Source organism: Gopherus evgoodei, chromosome 2, assembly GCF_007399415.2.
Source record: "Gopherus evgoodei ecotype Sinaloan lineage chromosome 2, rGopEvg1_v1.p, whole genome shotgun sequence".
NCBI classification, from domain to species: Eukaryota; Metazoa; Chordata; order Testudines; family Testudinidae; genus Gopherus; species Gopherus evgoodei.
Genome location: NC_044323.1, coordinates 222,224,458 through 222,241,099, shown reverse-complemented (window position 1 = coordinate 222,241,099; position 16,642 = coordinate 222,224,458). Strand labels below are relative to the sequence as shown.

The 16,642-nt window shown below is 44.0% G+C and overlaps 2 protein-coding genes across 3 annotated transcripts in view; one reads left to right on the top strand and one right to left on the bottom strand.

Annotated features, from left to right (window-relative positions):
• Positions 1–1,270, bottom strand: part of UBE2V2 (ubiquitin conjugating enzyme E2 V2) — a 49,886-nt gene extending 48,616 nt beyond the window's left edge. For both annotated transcript variants that reach the window (XM_030553064.1, XM_030553065.1), the window contains exon 1: positions 1,178–1,270. In XM_030553064.1, coding sequence (XP_030408924.1) covers positions 1,178–1,193 — 16 coding nt within the window. In that variant the 5' untranslated portion in view covers positions 1,194–1,270. The remainder of the gene's footprint in view (positions 1–1,177) is intronic.
• On the top strand, positions 1,255–16,415 carry LOC115645046 (DNA replication licensing factor MCM4-like). Its single transcript, XM_030549451.1, is given in 10 exon segments — positions 1,255–1,380; positions 1,959–2,109; positions 3,581–3,675; positions 8,947–9,140; positions 9,142–9,310; positions 10,769–10,896; positions 11,563–11,707; positions 12,892–13,147; positions 14,694–14,827; positions 15,892–16,415. Coding segments are annotated over 10 exon segments (1,416 nt in total). The 5' UTR covers positions 1,255–1,341; the 3' UTR covers positions 15,997–16,415.
• Positions 16,416–16,642: the final 227 nt, after the last annotated feature.

Here is a 16,642-nt window from a genome sequence, read left to right as displayed (position 1 = left end):
CAATGGTAGTACAGCAGCACCGTCTCTGCAGTGGGAGCTCCCCAAGGTACTGAGAGCTGCTCTCTCCCCTTTCTGCAGGGTCTGCCATGCATACCCTATTTCCAAAGTCTGGCACAGTGAGGGGAGTTTTTCTCTCCCAAGTTCCACCTAGTATTCTCTATTCCTCTTCCATTGCTAACCACCTGCATTAGGCACAGAGGGGGGTTCTACATCACAAGATTCGGGTGTGCAGCCCTAGCTTTCCATAAGCTCAATAGATGAAACACTAAGTCAAATTAGTTTGATTCCCTGAATTGAGCACTGAAGTCGGTTCGTTCCCCTGCCCCGAGCTCTTCCTTCCCGTTCCCTCCATTTGTTCACGTTGATTCCTTTGCCTCCTAAATCCACTCTAAATCCTCACTTGGGTATTAGACTGAAGCCCAGAGCTAAGACTCTGTCCTGTGCCCAATAATACCTTTATTGAACAACAAGGTGAGCTCCGCTCCAGCAGGCTGGGCTATTGAGCTACCCCACACCAGCCAAACTGGTTACCGAGGTGGGGTAGCCCAGTCCCAAGTACTGCCATACTGTCTGTCACTATCTGCAGCAGACTAAGACGTGGTATCTATTCCCCTTGGCTGCACAATAAGCCGCTCTGCACTAGGCACTGAAATGAGTTTTGTCCCTCCTCCTCGGCCCTGCCTTTCAGGCACCCACACCACCTCGGCAGTGGGCACTAAATCATCACCTCCCCTTGGCTCTGCCCCGCCGCTTCCCTATCCTCTGTACGGGCACTGAGGTCCGCTCCCTTCCCGCCGTACGGATTCGGGCTCCGCTCTCCCAGGCGGAGACCCCAGGCCCGCCGCACAGGGCCCGAGAAGGGTGCCCCCGCCACCCCGGCCTGTCCCGCAGCCCTTTGCGCGCCGCACGAGGCACGGAGGTGGAACTCCTGTCCGGCCGCACCTACCCGGAGGAAGGATGCGCTGCCGTACCGCCCCCTGCACCGAGGCTCCGCTGGGGACCCCCACGCCCCGGTTCTGGCTGGCGCCGGGCCCTGTCACCGCGGCTCAGCCCAGACACCAACTCCCCTTTGCCAGAAAGGGGCAGGTACAGCCCCGCCCCGGGGCTCTCGCAGCCCACAGAGCGGAGACCTGCTTCCCCGCACCCGTCCCAGGCCCATCTCGAGCCCCCCACAGACCTGTGGATCCAGCCATCTTGTCCAAACCCCTCCCACCGGCCCGAGCCTGTGCGCCTCACGTCACCTCCGCCTCACGAAATACGTCACTTCCTAGTAACCACCACCGGACTCGCGAAACTAACAGGAGAGCTGGAGGCTGGCCCCGGTTCCGTAAGAAGGGGGTGATGATGAGAGGGCTGGCCTGTGTCGCGACACTTGGTCAAGTATGGGTGATACCATTATCACCAAGGAGAAAGGGGGAACCTTGCCTGTGAATCTGATCTAGGCTCTATGTGGGTGAATCCCCTGTATTGTGGGAGAATCGGGCTCCTGTCAGACTAAGCTCTGTCCCTGCAGAGAGGCTCACAGAGCCGCTAGGGGGCGATCGTCCGTACCCGGAATCTAGATGGGTGGTTCCGTCCCCATTTCTGGGCCGAGTTGGGCTCTCCTGGCTTTACCTACCAATAGTCGCCCGGGAGAGCCCGTCCACATGACCCGTTTGGCGCGGAATTTTCTCGGGGTTCAGGGGCTGGACGAAGGTGCTTCCCGAAGAAAAGTGGGGTAAGAGCGCGATACGCCGCCGCCCCCCTCTCCCACACACGAATATCTGCGCGCGAAGGGGATCGAGTGGCGGGTGCGTCCCGCTGAGGGGGGCGGGGCGGCGCGGCGCGGTGCGGCGCCTCCGTGCCGTGCCGTGAAATCCCAGGAATGTGTTAGTCTCAGGGGCGCGGGGCGGGGCGGGGCGGGGCGTGGGGGGGGGGGTCGCTTTGCCCTGCCTCAGTTTCTCTCTCCGCCTCCGCAGGAAGCAGCAGCAGCCGGGGAAGCAGCGTCATGTCCGAGCCGGCCTCCACACCGAGCCGCCGCGGCAGCAAGCGCGGGCGGAGCAGCAACCCCTAGACTCGTAAGTGCAACTTTTCCCTACAGAGGCTTTGCCAGCACAGCTATACGGGAAGGTAGGTAATGTCATTTGTCAGCTCGGCTTGCTGTGGGGCCGTCTTTCCCGTTTCTGTGAATCTCTTCTGTAGCATAGCTGTAGCTATAACTGTGGGGTTTTGCTGGCATAGCTATGTCAGCTAGGGCTATGGTTTTTTACATCTTGTCACTGGCATAGCTATGTTGACAAAACTTTGTTGTATGGACCTGGCCTTAGTCTTCAACAATGCATGGGTGCAAGAGGATGCTTTTTAAAAGTGAAAGCAAGTTTACAAGTTTACAAATGTTACGAATATAATACTGTGAAACTTAGTACTGCACTTGAAAAGCTTTGATACTCACCAGTATGTAGGTTGCTTCTGCCTCTCTGTGCCTCAGTTTCCCCAGCTCGAAAATAGTGATAATGATATTGCTATCAAAGCATTTTACAAAGGAGTCTACTGATGAAAAGCGCTATATGAGTTAGTTTTTCATAGCATTAGTAGTAGCAGCTCTGATTTCTTAGCATTTAGGAAGATAATTGCAGTATTAATTACTTTAAATTCTTAAGCTATTTTCCACTTTTGGAATCTCACAAATATTCTTCATTTTCATTTCAGCAAAATATTGCACTTTGCTTTTTAATTTTATATCAGCCAAGTTATTGTCTATTCTGTCATATGATCTATTTTGTGATTTGGTCTTTTAACATTAGCTGCAACATTCTACACAGATTAATGTATGAAATAGCTACTTATCAGCTTTCATCTTGTTCCAGCACGCACTGAAGATGCTTAGTCACCTCTTTTACAAAAAGGTCGAACAGATGACTCCACATCTACAGGAGATCTACAGCCAATGCCAACTTCTCCAGCAGTTGACATGCAAAGCCCAAATGCTCAAGATGTTCTGTTTTCCAGCCCACTACAATTTTGGTTACGCTTGTCAGTAGTAGGAGCAAAATGCTGATATCTATGTATTATTGGCTATTAAATGGCATAGACGGAAAGATTTAATGTAGGCTTTTACATAGTTGTCAATTTAAAAACAAAAAGAGCCTTTTGAATGAACAGGATTGTTTTCAATTACAGGTTAGTTGGTACCTTGCTTTTAATTTAATTAATTGATTTTAACGCATAAAACATACAACCAGTAACAATATACTCAATATACAATATACTGCCATCACAGTGACTAACACTAACACTAACTTGTTTACTTCATTAGGGCAAAGGAAATATTTTGAGGTATAATTAAACATTTTCTTTGTTGCAGTTCCACTTGATTTTAATATTAGTTCGCCTCTGACCTATGGCACTCCCAGCTCTAGAGTGGAGGGTACTCCAAGGAGTGGTGTGCGAGGAACTCCAGTTAGGCAGGGGCCAGATCTTGGATCTGCCCGCAAAGTCAGATAGGTGGACTTGGGTAAATCTTTCAGATTTCGCTGGTAATTTTTCTTCTAAAATATATTTATATTATCCATACTGATGGCTTTTTCCTTCCCACAAACAGCAAAGGATGCATTGGCAAGTGAACAATCTCTTGAACAAAAACTTGTGATCTGGGGAACAGATGTTAACGTAGCTTCATGCAAAGTTAAGTTCCAGGTAGGTGAATGAGTGTGGATACCTCCATTTCTTTCACAAAAAGCTTATTTGTATCTTCTCTATGTGCAATATTTGATTTTAGCAAATATCAGAATTGAGTTATGTTTAGGATCAACCCCAGGGTGTTTGAAGAACATTGATGTTTTCATACCGTGTTCTTAAGAGGAGGAAAAGTAAAATCGTTGTCTGGAGTTTCTTTCCTCTAATTCCACTATAGAGTTCATCAATCTGGATTCCATCCCTTGGGCTACAATGAAACTGCTCTCCCCAGAGTCTCTAATCACCATTTATTAGCTAAAGCTCAGAACCAGTACTCTATCCTCATTTTCCTTGCCCTGTCAGCTGCCTTCAGCACACTCAGCCATGCTCTTCTTGAAGCCTAATCCTCCTTTGGCTTCCCTGGCTTCTGTCCTTTGCTGGTTCTCTTTCTACCTCTTTAATCACTTCTTCAGCATGTCCTTTAGAGGATCCTCTTCATCTGCCCTCCAGCGTTCTGTGGGTTCCAGATGGTTCTGTCCTGAGTTCCCTTCTCTTCTCCCTTTCCATTTTATCTCTGGGTAATCTCATCTGCAAACACAAATTCAGCTATCCATTCTATGTAGAAAACTCAGCTGTACCTCTCTACTTCAGACTTGTCTTTGTGTTGAAACTAAAATTGCAGCCTGTGCCTCAGACATCTCCTCCTAGATGTCTAGCTGTGAATTCAAACTCAACATATCTAAAACAGAGGGCTTAATTTCCCCTCAAATTCTCCCAGCTATGCTGTTTCTTGATCATGTAGAAAACATAACCTGCATAACCCATCTAAGATACAACCTTCGTCCGTCTGCCCATCTAAGGGCAAGTGTACACTTTAAATGCTGTACAGGTGCTCCTATACCAGGGGCGGTCAAACTTTTTAGCCTGAGGGCCACATTGGAGTTGGGAAATTGTATGGAGGGCTGGTTAAGGGAGGCTGTGCCTCCCCAAACTGCCAGGCGTGGCCCGGCTCGGCCCCCATCTGACCCCCCTGCTTCTCACCCCCTCATGCCCCCCCGGACTCCTGCCCCATCCAACCCCCCTGTTCCCTGACGGCCCCCCAGTACCCTTGCCCCATCCACCCCACCCCCTCACTCCCTGTCCCCTGACAACCCCCAGAACCCACGCCCTTGACTGCCCCCCTTCTCCTTCCTGACTGTTCCCCCCTACCCCCATTCAACCCATTCCCTTCCCTCTGACCGCCCCGACCCCTGTCCACACCCTTACTCCTGACCACCACCCTGAACTCCTTTGCCCTCTATCCAACACCCCCCCACACTCCCCTCCCTTACCGCACTGCCTGGAACACCAGTAACTGGCAACACTACAGCCGTGCCGCCTGGCAGGAGCCAGCCACGCAGCACAGAGCACTGAGGCTGGGCTCTGCAGCTGTGCTGCCCCAGAAGCTCACAGCCACACCACCGAGAGCATTGTGCCAGCAGCGCAGTGAGCTGAGGCTGCAGGAGAGGGGGAAGAGCAGAGAAGGGACTGGGGACTAGCCTCCCGGGCCCGGAGGTCAGGAGGGTCCCGTAGGCCGGATGTGGCCTGCGGGCCATAGTGTGCCCACCTCAGTCTTATTCCAATGGGAGAGCTTTTCCTGTCAGCATTGTTAATCCAACTCCTGAGAGACAGTAGCTATGCTGATGGGAGAAGCTGTCCTGTCGACATAGCATTGTCTACAAAGGGGATTAGACTGGTATAACTGCGCTCGGGCGTGAATTTTTCACACCTCTGAGCAGTGCAGTTATAGCAATATAGGTCTGTAGTGTAGACCTGGCCTAAAACTCTCCTCGTGTGTCTTGATTACTGCAATACCCTTTTCTCTGGCCATAACAAATGAAACGTTATCCTGCTCAGGCCAGTTCAGAATGTTGCCACAAATATTTTCTTAGTATGTTGTTTTGAGCAGATCACTCCTCTCTTTCCATCTCGTCACTGGCTCCTCCTTTTCAGCTCCATTGAGCATAAACTACTTGGTCTTCACTTTCAAGGTCTGTCATGGCCTACCCCCACCTTACCCATCAACTCTCATTAACTATTGAAAAGTCTACTTTCTTTTCCAGTTGGACCACTTCTGCCGGCCACTTGTTAAATTTTCAAATGAGCACCTTTGTGTGTTTTTCCCGTGCTGCTCCTTACACTTAGGAAGAGTTCCCTGTAAATATTTATAAAGCTACCTTATTCTCCTCCTCTAAAGCTCTTCTTAAAGCTCTCCTTTTCTGTGATACCTACAAAAGCCTTTACAACAGCTAGGCTGCTAGTGTGCTGAGACCACTGCCTGTCATACTGATCAATACCATTTCCTTCTTCCTTTTTATGTCCGTGTTTGTATCTATCTGTTGTCTCTTGTCTTATACTTGTATGGTAAGCTTTTTGGGAAAGGTCTTTTTATTCTGTTTGTACAGAGCTTACTATGTTGGGATTTTGGTCCAGGAGTAAGGTTTGTTTGTAGGCATTAGGGTGTAATAGAGGTTAAAATCCTCAGTAAATTTTCATATACTTTTTTTAATGGTAATATGTTTAGCATGTTATCCCATTCCTAAAAGTATTCGTTTAACTTGTATTTATAAAATTATAAAAAAATAGTTCACTAAAAAAGGATAATAGTTTGATAAAGCTTTTTCAAAGTAATTGGTATGCTTTACTGTGACATTTGAAAGATATTGTTGGAATTAATAAACTTGTAGTGTGCGTGAGAGAAATATCCTGTAGGGGGATGCATTAGAGAGATTCCTACTGTGGCAAAGTACCTGCTTCTCCTCAGGAGGCTCAGTGCTTTTTAGCCTTGGAGACACAAGCTTGGGCAAAGCAAAATCCTTCCAGGTCACACAGGGTCTGGCTGATCCCTCTCTGTCAGTCCCTTGTGCTGGGTTCTCCCCTTCTGGGGACAGAGTGCACTCTTCCTTGCTGCACCTAACTTGCTGGCAGCTTCTCTCACTATCCCCCCTGCTATCATGCCAGGGATGGTTTAAAAAGGTCTCCAGCAGTTGAGGCCAGCTGAACCTAAGGCCATGGCTACACTGGCGCTTTAGAGCGCTGCAACTTTCGCGCTCAGGGGTGTGAAAAAACACCCCCCTGAGCGCTGCAAGATACAGTGCTGTAAAGCCTCAGTGTAATCAGTGCCGCAGCGGTGGGAGCGCGGCTCCCAGCGCTGCAAGCTACACCCGTAAGGGATGTGGTTTATGTGCAGCACTGGAGAGCTCTCTCCCAGCGCTGGCGCTTGGACTACACTCACACTTCAAAGCGCTGCCGCGGCAGCGCTCTGAAGTGTCAAGTGTAGCCATACCCTAATTAGTTCCCTGGTAACTCCTTTTCCAAGAGCTGAACCTTATTTCCCCATGGCTCTCTCTCCTCAGTGGTTAGGGAGAGGCCTTTTAACCCACCTGGAACTAATTACTACCCCTCCCTTTGTAGCCATTTGTCCTGGGTTTGCCACACTACCCTTTAGGAGTTTTGAATACCTGCAATATAGAGAGTATTTTTGAAGGTAATTTGAGCCAAGAAAATGTCATCCGGTGTAGGACTGTGTAGCAGTGAAGTCACATCTCTGCCCCTTTGGGCACTCTTAAATATTTTTGCAATATTCAGAGCTTTCTTCAGCGTTTTATTGATCCATTGGCTAAAGAGGAAGAGAATGTTGGCTTGGATCTTAATGAACCACTCGAAAAGCAGCAACTTGAGGAGGTCCTACAGTAATGCAGAAGAACATCACCACACAGACATTTAAATTGTTTTGTTTAAATAAAACAACAACATTAAGTATTCTGGATTTTTTCCTTCAACAGCAAACATATAATAGTTTAACAAAACAAGCATATGTCCCTCACTTCTCACATTTTTCTCCAGACTTCTTGTCCAGATCTATTCCACTCCCAACAATTTTCTGTTCATTGAACTTTTAGAGAGAAGTAAGGGATTGACTCTGTGTACACAAATTTGCAGAGGGACAACAGAGTTGAGGTCTGTTACTTCTCACCTCTATATATTATTTATTTATTGAAAAACATTTTTCCTGTTAATAAACACATTATCTCTGGAGACACAAATCCACAGTTTGAGAACTGCAAAATTAAGTATCCCTGATGGTATCTTCTAGACTGAGTACTGAGTCCCATTGGATAGATAGAAAGATTAACCTAAATAATCTATACAGAAGCCTCTGTAACCGCATAAGATTGGGTCCCTAATCCATGAACTATTGGAACTCATTTACAAAACTTTTCTTAAACATTACATGAATATATTGTCTCATACTATAGAATTAGAATTTATAATCCCTATTCTATGCTGAGATAAGATATTTTGGAGCTATAATGTAATTTAAATTACCTGATTTAAATAAAAAAAATCATTTTTTTTTTAATTTTTGTTTAATAATTGATTTTTATCCACCCTGCTAGCCAGCCTGCTTGATGGCTCATTAAGGACAATCAGCTCTTCTAGAAACCCCCTCCTGAGATCCCTTCAGGCAGCACCTAGGCACTGAATGCCTCATGACTGAGCATGTGACCCAGGAAACCATGTTAGTGCCAATAACTTACCATGCACATGTAGGGTTACCATAGTTCAAGTTCCAAAAAGAGGACACTTGGGGCTTGGAAGTGGAAGGTTGAGGTACTCGCTGGAGGGGGAGGGGCAGGGGGAAGAAATGTTGGTTCCTGTCATGGCAGCTGGCGCAGGCAGAGGACTCAGTGTGACAGCTATTCAGTCAGGCCTCCCTGTGCTGGGAGCCAGCGCCAGGGTGGGTACCATGCAACTTCACTTTCATAACTTCATATACAATGATGATACAGGCATACAAACAGGATAATCATACTTAGCAGACTATGATACCTTTTCCAATGATACCTTACATGACATATGTACAAGATTTATCACAATTGTGCAACAGGAATGATACATGGCCACCTTCTTTTACGCAGCATCACACCACCTGTAAAGTCTTTGTTGATAAGAGATCCAGAAAGAATCTAGCTCAATGTTTAAATTCAAAATTGACTTTGCAGAGATGGCCATTTAATTTAAAAAGTAATCTAAGCAGATTTGACCTGGAAAATCTTTGAAGCTTCAAAGATAGAACTCACTACCCTTTTTAGTGATACTTGACAGAAAACAGTACTCCAGCTTTACATGTGTTCTGTTAGTGATCTGAGACAATTTTCATTTGACATTTCAGTTCACTCAGTCAGAGATTGGCTCATGTAATTATCAAGAATTTTGGTGTCTGAGTTGGAAAAAATCTTATTTTTATAGGGCATTCTGTTTCAACTGCTTGGGGGATCAAGAAAAGATTTCAGTCATACGGGAAGAGGCAATTTTCATGCTGAGATCAACATTCTTCTGTGTGGTGATCCTGGCACTAGTAAATCACAGTTGCTTCAATATGTCTATAACCTGGTTCCTAGAGGCCAGTACACATCAGGGAAGGGCTCTAGTGCAGTTGATCTTCATTGGTGTAATGAAGGACCCAGAGACAAGGCAGCTGGTTCTGCAGACAGGTGCTCTGGTTCTCAGTGACAATGGCATTTGCTGCATTGATGAATTTGATAAAATGAATGAAAGTACAAGATCAGTACTGCATGAAGTTATGGAACAACAGACTCTTTCTATTGCCAAGGTAAGATTCTAGCTCAACATTGTACCACGCTACCCAGGTTAATATCTGTTAAATGATTAATAAGGCTGTCAAAGGATTAAAAAGATTAATCGTGACTGATTGCACACGTACAAAGATGATGGCTGAAGCATGAAGGGGCATACGAATGTTTAGCATATCTGGCATGTAAATACCTTGCAATGCCAGCTACAAAAGTGCCATGCAACTGCCTGGTGATACTGTAAATATGAAGAGGGCAGCAGTATCTCCCGTAAATGTAAACAAACTTGTTTGTCTTAGCAATTGGCTGAACAAGAAGTAGGACTGAGTGGACTTGTAGGCGCTGAAGTTTTACATTGTTTTGTTTTTGAGTGCAGTTATGTAACAAAAAAAAATTTACCTTTGTAAGTTGCACTTTCACAACAAAGAGATTTCACTACTGTACTTGTATGAGGTGAATTGAAAAATACTATTTTTTTTGTTTATCATTTTTACAGTGCAAATATTTGTAATAAAAAATGTACACTTTGATTTCAGTTACAACACAGAATACAGTATATATGAAAAGGCAGAAAAACATAAAAAATATTTTTATAATTTTTAATTGGTATTCTATTTAACAGTATAATTAAAACTGCGATTGCAATTAATTTTTGAGTTAATCACGAGTTAACTGCGAATAATCAAGAACCCTAATGATGAAATAAGATAATTGAAAAGGTAATGTAGTGTGAAAGTAGAATGAATTAAATTGTAAAAATAAGACTGGATTAAAGAAATGTATATGTACCTTTAAGCAGAAATAAGAAATGTTGAAATACAGGTGCCAGGAAAAGAAACATTAGGCATAAACAAGGATGCTAATGGCAAAACATTAACAGAGGATCGGTAATAGTTAGTAAGGAAATAAGATATGCATGCCTAGCCCAGGTAAACTTATCAGATTCTGCTTCCTTTGTTATCTTGTTAAGTGCTCGCCCTTTTATCTGTATAAATAAGATAGTTTGTGTCTTGCATGGTGCTCACATTATCTGGATGTTATTAGCAGAGCGCTGTGCTAATAAAACAGAGTGGTCTGACAAACTGTGAGTCCTGAGTCTAACTTTGACAGTAGGAACTGGAGAAAAGACTATTGACAGAAATACAACCTTAAAGTTGAGTAAGAGTATAGATGTTGGAGCTGTATTTCAGTGATAACATTCAGTATGTTGCAGACTCAGCATATATGGCTGCACACTGTATGTAATACTTCTTCCAGATAACCTTGTTCCATTTTGTACCCAGTCTTTTGTAATGAGGTTGTTTCTCTTGATCTAGAGAACCCTTTTTATAAAGTATTTTTGGTGAACCCAGCAAGAGTTAATTCTTTTAAGTCTTTCATGTTAGAATAAGTGAGTCTTGGGACTCTTAACATAGCTGCTGAAATCTTCCTTCCACTGGGAAAGGTTGTTTGCTCTCAAATATGTTTCCTTTTGACAGGCTGGAATTATTTGCCAACTGAATGCTCGCACCTCTGTCCTAGCAGCTGCTAACCCTATAGAGTCACAGTGGAATCCAAAGAAAACTACTATTGAAAACATCCAACTTCCTCATACGTTGTTATCCAGGTATTACAATTAGACTTACATTTCCATGCTGCATGCTTTGTTTTTACAAAACAACTTTCTACCTCTTCCTGTGTGTGTGCACATGCACGCGCAGAAACATGTTCACTGGAGGTGGCATTTGTAATGTAGAAAGCTTAAGTTTTTTTCTAAATTTACTTTAAAGGTAATGTTCTTAACTAATACTCTAGCAAAGGACTGTAAATGGCTGACCAGTTTCTAGTATATAGTGCTTGGTATTGAATAATGGCATTTGACAGTGTCTCTAAGGTTTTGTTGTATCCATTGTTCTGCTTGCTTCAAGATTTTGTGTCACTGCACAGGCACTGGGATTTTAAAATCTCAAGTATTTTACCTTTAGTTTTAAGGGCATGTATCGACTCTGGAGCTGGAGTATAATTTCCAGCTCAAGTAGCTATACCTGCTGTAAGTGGTCATCAAGCTACAGTGCTAAAGATAGAAGTGTAGCCACAGCAGTGCAAGCAATGGGACAGGATAGGTTCTCCAAGCATGATCCCATCTGAAAGTGCATACTCAGGCAGCTAACCTGATATGTCCATCCAAGCTGGAAGTTACACCTCAGCTCCAGTGTAGACATGATAGAGGCATCACATTTTAGGAAAAGTATAAAAAGTAGTCTTTAAGCCATTGCATGTTTTTACAAATTAGGAAGCCAAATATTATAGTATACAAGTGGTTAGGGACCCGTCTAACAGGGGATCTTAAGGCTGCACAGCTCCCTGCCATCCACTGTGATGTCCCCAGCAAGCCAGTCTGCTTAAAGCAGTGTTTTCAAACTGCAGGTCGCAACCCAGTACTGGTTCGAGGAATGTAAGGCACTTGGTCACGGTGGCTCTGGTCAGCACCACCAACCAGGCTGTTAAAAGTCCCATCAGCAGTGCTGCCCGGCTAAGGCAGGCTAGCACCTACCTGTTCTGACATCTCACTGCGCCCCAGAAGTGGCCCACAGCAGGTCCGGCTCCTAGGCAGGGGGCCATGGGGCTCCACACGCTGCTCGAGCCCCAGCTCTGCACTCCCATTGGCTAGTCCCCGGCCAGTGGAAGCTAGGGGGCGGTGCCTGTGAGTAAGAGCCCTGCGGGACTGCTTGGTCACCTTATGCACCCCAAGCCCCTCAGCCAACCCCACAGTCCTCACCCCTGCACTCCGACCCTCTGCCCCAGCCTTGAGACCCTCTCACACCCGAGCCCCTCATCCCCAGCTCTGTTGAGTCACACGCATCAACAATTTTCTTCATCTGGGTCTCCAGGAAAAAAGAAGTTTGAAAACCACTGACTTAAAGGCCTGCCCATGTGCATTGCTTCCTCTGAGGACAAGTATAGTGATTTTTACCAATTAACCCACAGCTCTTCCAAGCAAACATTTATCCACAGGGCAAAAGCATTATAGAGAAAACAGAAAGAATAAACAGATTTAAATCCCCCCTAAAGGTCACTAATTTTCCAAATCGGGAGGCTGATGGGCCCACCTCCCTTTCACCTTTCCGCAAAGAGATGGGGCCTTCCCCTGGGCAGCAAGTTATGTCCATTTGCTGAATCAAAACGAAGGCCACGAGTTGTGCTCATCCTTTTATACCAAAGCTCGCTCTTTGTTTCCTAGTCTCAGGAAAACACAGCCTGACCCAGTCTATGCAAACCACCACCAGGCATGGAAATTTTCTGGAAGAGTTTAACATTCATGAATTTAATACAATGATCTCCAGAGATACTGTGTAGGGTTTCAGGAATAATCTGCCCAATTTATTATGGCTTTGTTACAGGATCAAGCATGAGGAGAGACATACTAGCTGTGGTAGATGCCAGTCATGGCAAGGGAAATAGTGAAGATGTATATGGCATCTATCTTTAAGGGGATACACAATATTTGGAATTTTTTTCCCAGGCTGATAATCCTCTGAAGGATGGAGTCTGGATACATCCTACATAATACATTTGTGAATTACTCATACATAAAACATTTCCCCCTTTTCTTCTCCTTCAGGCTTATGTGAACATGAGAGAGATTGGTGGTGGTGGAGGAATGGTTTCTGCATATCCCTGCCAGCTTGAATCTTTGATCCGTCTGGCAGAAGCTCATGCTAAAGTACGTTTTTCCAACAAGGCTGAAACAATTGATGTTGAAGAAGCAAAACGCCTCCATCAGGAAGTTCTGAAACAGTCTGCTACTGATCCAAGAACTGGCATTGTGGACATATCCATTCTCAAGGTTTGTGTTAACAAGGATAAATTAGTATCTAGTGGGTCTGGCTTGAGCAAACTATATGCTATTTCAGTTTGGTGATGTTATCTTCTCAGTGATTTGTTTGCGGATTTGTCAATGCTTCAGATTGGATATTGAGCAATCCAGGTAATAAATGTCAGACCTGGATGTCACGTCAAAGTCAGTATATTCATTTTACAATTGAAACAAATTGTTTGAAATCTGCTAAACTTTCCCGAACATGTCTAGTACCTAAAGTGAACAGTTGATAGAGCAGCCTATATTGTTAGCCCTCTTTCGGCTATTCAGAAAGAATTCAGAATTCAGAAATAACAGTCATAGAATCATAGACTATCAGGGTTGGAAGGGACCTCAGGAGGTCATCTAGTCCAACCCCTGGCTCAGAGCAGGACCAATCCCCAACTAAATCATCCCAGCCAGGGCTTTGTCAAGTCTGACCTTAAAAAAACCTCCAAGGAAGAAGATTCCACCACCTCCCTAGGTAAGCCATTCCAGTGCTTCACCACCCTCCTAGTGAAAAAGTTTTTCCTAATATCCAACCTAAACCTCCCTCACTGCAACTTGAGACCATTACTCCTTGTTCTGTCATCTGCTACCACTGAGAACAGGCTAGATCTATCCTTTTTGGAACCCCCTTTCAGGTATATCAAATCCCCCCCACCCCATTCTTCTCTTCTGCAAACTAAACAATCTCAGTTCCCTCAGCCTCTCCTCATAAGTCATGTGCTCCAGCCCCCTAATCATTTTTGTTGCCCTCTGCTGGACTCTTTCCAATTTTTCCACATCTCTCTTGTAGTGTGGGGCCAAAAACTGGACACAGTACTCCAGATGAGGCCTTATCAATGCTGAATAGAGGGGAATGATCACGTCCCTCAACCTGCTGGCAGTGCCCCTACTTATACAGCCCAAAATGCTGTTAGCTTTCTTGGCAACAAGGGCACACTGTTGACTCATCTCCAGCTTCTTGTCCACTGTAACCCCGAGGTCCTTTTCTGCAGAACTGCTGCCTCGCCATTCAGTCCCTAGTCTATAGCAGTGCATGGGATTCTTACGTCCTGAGTACAGGACTCTGCACTTGTCCTTGTTGAACTTCATCAAATTTCTTTTGGCCCAGTCCTCTAATTTGTCTAAGTCCCTCTGTATCCTATCCCTACTCTCCAGCATATCTACCACTCCTCCCAGTTTAGTGTCATCTGCAAACTTCCTGAGAGTGCAGTCCACGCCATACTCCAGATCACTAATGAAGATATTGAACAAAGCCGGCCCCAGGACCGACTCTTGGGGCACTCTGCTTGATACCAGCTGCCAACTAGACATGGAGCCATTGATCACTACCCATTGAGCCCGACAATCTAGCCAGCTTTCTATCCACCTCATAGTCCATTCATCCAATCCATACTACTTTAACTTGCTGACAAGAATACTGTGGGAGACCGTATCAAAAGCTTTGCTAAAGTCAAGGAATAGCACGTGCACTGCTTTCCCCTCATTTACAGAGCCAGTTATCTCATCATAGAAGTCAATATTCTATCCTTTGTAACTTTTATGTACTTTTTTCCAAGGAATAAGTGCCACTGTCCATAAACGTAAGGAGGAGCTGGCTCAAGCCTTGAAGAAGCTTATCCAGTCCAAGGGTAAAACACCAGCTCTAAAATACCAACAGCTTTTTGATGATCTCCGTGCACAGTCTGACGCAGTAAGTTTCTGCTTTCTTTGTATGCTACTTCGATTTTTAAAAAAAACAACTTTTTTCCATCTCATGAGGGATCTTCTTTGTACTCAGCAGGGTTGTCAGTACCGATTATAGTTGTGTATCAGCTGAATAGGAAAACTAAATGGAAATCTCGACTAACAGTGGAGAGGTTATTTCACCTCTCTATTTGGCAACTGCTGTTGGAATAGTTGTCCAGTTCTGGTGCCCACAGTTCAAGAAGGATGTTGATCAATTAAAGGAGATTCAGAGAAGACCCCTGAGAATGATTAAAAGATTAGATAACATGCCTTAAAGTGATACTGAGAGCTCAGTCTATTTATCTTAACAAAGAGAAGGTTACGGGGTGAGTTGATTGCAGTCTAAGTATCTACATGGGGAATAAATACTTAATATGGGCTCTTCAGTCTAGCAGAGAAAGATATAATATGATCTAATGGAAGTTGAAGTTGGATAATTTTTAAATCAGGGTTGGATGTTTTTCTAAAAGATATGTTCTAGAAATTGTATGTAATGCTGTTTGTTATACAGGTAATTAGTGTTTACAGTGGTCCCTTCTGGCCTTAGAATCTATTTACTTGCTGTCCACCTGACACATCAGTAAGCATAAGATTAGCCTGCTAGCCAGTTGGTCATCAGGTGTTCCTGATTAACTAGCTTAATTCTGGTTTCAGTTAGTGTTTCTTTCATAGACATAAGTTCCACCTGTGGAATAGAAGAGATCTTGATTATTTACACACTTGTCTTGCTGACAAAAATAAGCTGATTATTCTTGTCAGCTATAGGTGTCTACTCTGGTTTATACATCAACAAAATCGTAAGCCATGATCACAGAATCTCTTGTTACCATTGAGGATGCACAGGCCAGAAATAACTCACTTTAACTGTTGCATTCCAGGATGAATTTCACACCTTAAAAGACAAAACTTTTACCTAAAACCTGGCAAACTTGACATGGTGAGACAAGCAGAATCATATGATTTTTGTTTAGGGGCTTTGTAGCATGTAGCCTTTTGTATATGTTCTCAAACTTTTCTCTTTTCTTTAAGGCTGTCACTAAAGGAATGCTCGAAGAAGCACTTCGTGCCTTGGCTGATGATGACTTCTTGACTGTGACTGGAAAGACTGTTAGGATTGCTGTGATGAAATGCTAGCTTAACAGCAGAGTTTGACTGTTTTTTCCAAATACTACTCTTGAGACCTGTCACATTTAAGAATATTATTCACTGTGGTCAAATTCATGTTGATGATCTGTTGGTGAACACCATTGCCAGCACTGTAAATAACTAGATACTGAAGGACTGCAAAAAGCTGAAATTAAACACAGTGATATTTGTTTTAACAAAATGGGTTACTAACATTTCATTGCAATGTGTATTTTCTATAAAGTGCTTTGTAGAACAAGCTAACAATTTTTATGCATTTTTAAAGCCCAAATGTCAAAATTCATCTAGAACCACTGCTTTTTTACATCAATGCAACTTAAATCAGTGTATATTATTCTTTAGTATTTTTACTACAGAGAGATTAGTGCTTGTGATTTTTGGACATTAAAATCCATTGGCTTTATTAATAGCTTATTTTCCTTTTTATGCATTTCAAAAAGTGAAACTAAATCTTGGTGAGCACTTCAACCTAGTGTTCAGAAACTGCAAATAGACTTCATTTTGTTTTCTAGCAGTTTAAAAGAACAAAGTAACCATTTTTCCTTTTCCCTCAAGATTACAGCTCTGTTTCTCTTCCTCCCATCAATGTTTGTAATTGCTGTTCAAAGATGTTTTTTCTGCTTTGAACTTAAAC